The sequence below is a fragment of the Pseudonaja textilis genome, chromosome 3, assembly GCF_049901715.1.
Source record: "Pseudonaja textilis isolate UNSWEBS1 chromosome 3, rPseTex1.2, whole genome shotgun sequence".
NCBI lineage: Eukaryota > Metazoa > Chordata > Lepidosauria > Squamata > Elapidae > Pseudonaja > Pseudonaja textilis.
The window spans coordinates 50,954,999-50,961,457 of NC_141992.1; the positions used below are offsets into that span (position 1 = coordinate 50,954,999).

Consider the following 6,459-nt stretch of genomic DNA (forward strand, 5'->3'; position numbering starts at 1 on the left):
CAGATTTCTACCCAAACCACAAATCAGGCAGTAGCATTAAACCTGAAGTACAGAAATTTAGTACCTGTATCAGGCAGTAACTGCAATGCCTAGCTTATATACAGTACTGTAAGTCCACTATTGCTTGAAAATTGGGGTGGAGGGATGAAAGAAAATGGGTTAAGAAATAATTATCACTATTAGGAACTCATCAGCAGAGTATGAAGTAGGTTTGTTTTTACACTCTGGAGCTGCTTGGGAGTATTTGATTTATCCATAGCATATTGTAGATAATTACATTTTGCCAAGTATAATTTATCCAACCAATTATGTGGCTCTTAAATCTTTCAGCAAAAACTGAAATATGATTATCAGTAGGCAGACCAGGGCATTCAGCTACGTTAAAGTCATAACAAGTTATCCTTGTTATTGAAAACGAGTATTATAAACATATCCCTCTTTTCATCTGCTGGACAGAATGTTTATTGCATCTAATTTTAGCTTCAGACATACTGGGGCTACAATTTACAGAACTCCAAATCATCCAACATATCTAAAACTCAATCAGGTTGAAAAAGGAAATATTAGAACTTGTCTGGCTCGTTGTCATACATCTTGGCAAATATGGTTAACTCATGGTCCAAACTTAGTATGGCACCACTTTATAACTTTTGAGTCAATATAGGAACTTGAATGAATGAGATCTATCAGAGGCGGCAGAGGTGGTATTCAGCAGGTTCTGACCAATTCTGGAGAGCCGGTAGTGGAAATTTTGAGTAATTCAGAGAACCGGCAAATACCACCTCTGACTGGAGACTTTACAGTATCCTTCCCCAGCCATGCCCACCAAGCCATGCCCACAGAACCAGTAGTAAAAAAATTTAAATCCCACCACTGAGAGGTGGGGATAAATGAGTCATTTCATAGAAGCTGTTACTGCACGCTGTTTACTCTTCTGGGCATGCATATTTTGCTATTTATTTGAATTTTTGTCTCAGGGGAAGATAGAAATTATGCCTTTTCTTTCTTTCCAATTCAGTTGTTATTTGTGCAAAACACAGAGAACTCTTTTGGGTTTAAGCGAACATACACAGAGATGTAGCTACTCACATTTTCATGCTGCATGTGCTTTAGCAGTGTGAGTTCCCGATAGGCTCTTTTGGCAAAAATCTCAGACTGGAACGGGCGACAGAGCTTCTTGATAGCTACTTTGTCTCCTGTTTTCTTATCAATTGCAGAACTATGGCAAATTGGAGAAAAATATTCAGAAAGAAATTACATGGAAGAATTATGCTGATCTGTAAAATCCTAACCATATTTAACTTCATTTATTCAATGAAGTTTATGGTCTAGGAAGAATAACTGTACTGCTGCAGTATTTGGATGAAAATTCACCAAATTTCTGCATATATCAATATGTATAAGGACACTGCCATGTAAACTTAAGGCTTCGTTCATAACACATAGTGGTAAATGTGTTTGCCACTGCATTTTTACATGTTGAAGAACCAAAGACTGCAGATTCTTCCTGATTTATTTAACTACTCTGTTCTGGAAAACTGCATAATCTAGGCTTTTTTTGTAGATCTGGAATTCATCTACAAGCTCTACTAATTTGCACTACACATGAAAAATGCACTTTTATGCATTTTAGATCTGGCTTATAGAAACATTTGTATAAAGTTGAGTCTACATAAACTGGATCTTGTGTTACCTGGCAAATTTTGTAACATTACCAATCAAAAAGTTCAAGGGGAGGTTTTAAACTGTTAAACTATAATTTCTTAGCACCTAGTATTAATATTCACTTAAAACTTAATAAATAATTGTCTCCTCTCTGTATAACTGAGAAGAAGAAGAACAGGAAGAGGAGGATAAAAGTGGGATATGGACATTGGTATTGGAAGTTAGTTTCTAGATTAGAGATCCTGGCTTGCATAGACTAGTGTGAGAATTCTTGAGGTAAAACTAAGTTTTGACTGTGCTTGTGCCATTCTGGCCAAAATGTGCCTCAGTTGACTACCAATATCCTTACCATTAGAAAGGAATGTCAATGAAGGCAAATGAGGGAGAGAGAGATGAGAATCTTAAGAGAACAACAGACAATGTATGGACTTATGTATGATGTGGTGGGAAAAAAATTTAAAGACAGTGTTCAAAGACAGAAAGATGTGAAAAGCTTTAGTGTATTATGATGACCTCAAGTACATTTAGATTTCCTTCTGTTTTAATTTCTTGCCTTTATTTTTTTAACTCACTGGTTCTCACTCTTTGACTGAATTTTCTTACCTTTAATGTTATAACATTTCTTACCTAAAAGAGGAATAGCGGGTTGGATAGTTAGTTATGTATCTTCTGAATATAGCACTTGGGTTGGTTTTAATAGTTAAATAATAATGTTTACTATTTATTATTAAATTATTAATTTAATCATTTGATCATTTGATTTAAACATGACCTGCAATCTGGATTTATTTCTGTTTTAATTAATATTCTTTATCTTCATTGCTATTATTGTTGATACCATTCACTGGAATGGGGATGCAAATACATGCCATAAACTTTTTTTTTACTGCAGTGAGTGAAGCACCTATTTCATTTTTCAGAAGAAGTAGGGAAAAATCAACCCACCAGTTTTTTATTTGCTGTAATTCAGTATTTTCTGGCTAATACTAAAGAAGGTAGCCACTCAATGAACCTGTCATGTTTCATTCATTGCTCTTCATGCACGACTGGATCTATGTGGGACGGACAGACAACTTTCTTAGTCATGAGAAAAAGCAATAGAGTCTTATCCAGAAGGAATTCCCTCCAACTTTATTATATTTGAATTTAATGTTTGGCATTTGTTCATTTGATTCTGAGGAAGAGATATATATTCAGGAATTTGAACTCAGTTAAAGATCCAAAATAAATGTTCTTTTTATTCCCTTGATCGTAAATACAAAGGAATGGCTATAAACAAACTATTTAAATGCCTTAAATCTCTCTAATATCTGCCTGCATCTACAAAATATTACATCTGACATTAGTCAGAATACGTCAATACACAATTAACATTTCAAATTAGGCAGTCATGTGGAAATTTCTGCAAAAATCATGGATGTAAATTTTAACTTGAGATACATCTTGCTCAGAAGCCAGGATAATATAAAGAAACAAAATCACTCCACCCCACAAATATATTCTATATGACAAAAGCATTGACTCACTGGCTCTGGCTGTTACAGCATCTGCTCCAGGCATTTCTGCCCAAGAACCTGTGCACTGTAAAAGTCCCTGTACTTTAACCAAAGCACAGAGGGTAGTTCAGACAGAATAGTTTAATGGAAACAAGACTTGTCTGATAACAGTAGCAACTGGGACTGTTGGACTCAGTGTTGGGAAGTACAAAAAGAAAAAGGCCCTTCTTTCCTCCATATCATCTTCTTATTTCATCTCAGCACTTGTCCCAGGTCCTATAACACTTTGACCAGCCTGGAAAATTGTGGGAGTTATCCCAACATATTCCCATCTGAAAAAGTGTTCTGCATACAACAGTGTAGCATAATCATACTGCAAATCTTTGGCAGATTAATATCATTTTTCTCTGGCTATAAATGTTTTGCAAAAACAAGACATCATTCCATGTATTGCTATAGCCACTTTCCATACGTCAAATATATAATCCAAGTCCAATTAACTTGAAAAACTGTAGTGTGGAAACTGGAAAGTTTAAGCAGATCTCTATTACTTAGAAAAATTGAAACTGTGTATTTGATCATAATGAACTGTTAGTGTTCCTATAGCATTTTCAAAATAGAGTATTGGAAGTAATTAAGCTGTGTGGTCTCTAAGGAATCAAAAATGACTTGATGGCACGTAACCAATAGCTGAAAATAAAATGGTGCTAGAAGATGCGCCTTATTAATTTGTCATGCCAGCAATATCTGAATTATTTTCCTTCCAACTGCAAACAAACAACACAGCATGGTATTTGTCCTTCACCCTGTTTAAAGATCAAGATACCAAATAATTGTAAAATAAGGGACCTTGCAGAAAAAGGACATTTGGAAACTGTCAAGGTTTCCATACACAGATAACTTTCAATATCTGATCAACTGACACTTAAAATGACGTTGAAAACCGTGGCCGGAAGGAAACCAAATCTCTTTTCCAGAATGCAAATGTATATTCACCAGAGTTAAATAAAGTGATTCCCTGCGATTCCTCCTCAAAATCTAGGATCCCAGGATCCTGTATATCATCCCCACTTCCCACTTTGCCAAAGCCCTGAGATCCAGAGAGCCACTCACCAGACAGAGCCATAAGCCCCAGATCCTACAGGGATGATAGCAGTATATCGTCTAGGAAGTTCCCAAATTGTCTTGTTTACTTCTTGCCTGAAGAAGCCTTTTCGCCTGGTACAGCTCATCTCCTCTGTGCCTGGAGTAGGACTCTCCAGTACACCAAGCTCCAAAGAAACTCAGGGCCAATCCAAATTTTACCACACTCAGCCAGACAGAAAAACAACTTCTCTTAGGAAAGTCAACTGTAGATTTCCTTCTCAACTGTGTTGTGAACAATGAGTGTATACAATGAGACAAGGAGACTTATAGCCCGCCTCCTTCTACCCACACATCAGCTCAGGAGGAAGGAATCAGGTTTCAAATTAGACACTCCCCTGGCAGGTACTTTCAAAGGACTCACCTTTTCTGTGTGAAAGGTAGTAGCTTTTATAGTAATAGAAGTAGCAGCCATGCCTGCCTAATATAGATTTGCTGCTACTACCAATACTTGTATGAAGTCTTAATAAACTTGCAGCATAAATGAGTTAAAAGACTTACTGTAGCTTACTTTTATTCCTTGTATGTATATATATATATATATATATATATATATATATATATATATATATATATATATATTATATATATATATATATATATATATATATAAAAACTTTAATAACTTTACTAAACTTATCAAAGTATAAAATACAAACAATGGAACTTAATCAATCTTCATTTATCTGATTAACATTTCATGTGTTGATCTCACTTCCTCCTTCGGTAAGAAAGAACATCAAATAAACACTTGGAGCAGTTTTACTGTATTGCAGTGACAGATAATACACGTTGATGAGAGAATATTGGAAGTTTAAAGGCAAAAAATAGTTTTCTGCAGCAAAAATTCTGATACATTAAATTTATAAGTTTATTTGGGATACAGTTGATTGAATACGCAATGGACAATACTTCTAGTTTAAGAGAAACGTGTTATCTTGTAAGAGGTGTACAGTCATGATCTAAAGGGGAAGAGTTAATCAGCTGACTGGGTATTACTTTCCTGCCTGTCATCCATTGCTGGTAGTTGTTTTGAGTTGCCAGTCATGTACGTTTCCTTGATCACATAATCACATGCCGGTTGCGAGAGCTTGCAATTAGGTGGATAAATTAATTCAGCCTGTCATTATGAGAGGTTTGGTCATACTGAAAAATGTGTGTCTGCAGTTAATAGGTTCCTGCAGAGAATGACAATCACAGACAATTTTGTCATGCTCTTGGACCGTTCCATCCTTGTTCTTAAACAAAGGACATATAGTGCTTTATAAAAGGCACACCTTATACTAACATCAGCATGTGTGTAGGCCAGGTTTTTTAGAAGACTGTCATGAGTGAAAAGTTTTTTTTATAGTCATATAATAGCTAAATATTTAAGTTGTATCCCAAATAAACTAAATTTATTATTTATTCTTGGGCTGCAATTTGGAGAATTTCTGCTTTGCAATTGAGTGAAAAGGTCTTTAAAAAAAATAAGTCCACTTTATAGGCAACAAGTTTAATTTAAATATGTTTAAATATGTTTTTAAATATATTTTATATCAGCAGGTGGCAGCACCTGTAAAATGTTCAAGTGGAGGCTCTTCAGGCTGGAGACACAGAGGCCGTCCCATCTGCTGGTATGTCAGCTACGAGAAACGTGTATCAACAATGACTTATTTCTGGCCAACGACAAAGAAAGTGGCTTCATTCTGGCAATTTCAAATTTGATCTAGACAGGGAAGAAGCAGCACCTGATTGCCCTTGCTTGAATTCCAAAGCTAATATCACACCTAGTTAATTCTTGGAGGAACACAGCCAGGAAATTCCAGAGTTGTAAACTTAACAGGGAAGTCAGGGGTAAAAACACCTAATGGAAAACAAAAGAGTATACCTTTTCCACAGGGTTGTCAGCAAAACTGCGATGAAATCTCCAAATATCACAGGTGGCAGTGCTACTTTTGAGTTTTGTGATGAAAAACTGGTTACAAGCACTACTTACCTTCATTGTGGTTTTTTTTTTTAAAGCTTCATAAAATATTCTGAAATTTGTTATAATGGCATGTTACTTTATTAAATAGTGATTTTACTGATTAAAAAAGTCTTAAGTCAGCCATTTTCTGAGATTCAGAAGCTTTAATCAGATATAGGAGAGATCTTGAACACGCAGGGTAGAACT

At 35.5% G+C, this 6,459-nt stretch overlaps 1 protein-coding gene across 1 annotated transcript in view; it reads right to left on the reverse strand.

Annotated features, from left to right (window-relative positions):
• MAPK13 (mitogen-activated protein kinase 13) overlaps window positions 1-4,608 on the reverse strand; it is a 29,352-nt gene extending 24,744 nt beyond the window's left edge. Inside the window, exons 1-2 of the mRNA XM_026716876.2 lie at window positions 4,275-4,608; window positions 1,090-1,219 (exon numbers count right to left, since the gene is read on the reverse strand). Coding sequence (XP_026572661.1) covers window positions 1,090-1,219; window positions 4,275-4,393 — 249 coding nt within the window. The 5' untranslated portion in view covers window positions 4,394-4,608. The remainder of the gene's footprint in view (window positions 1-1,089; window positions 1,220-4,274) is intronic.
• Window positions 4,609-6,459: the final 1,851 nt, after the last annotated feature.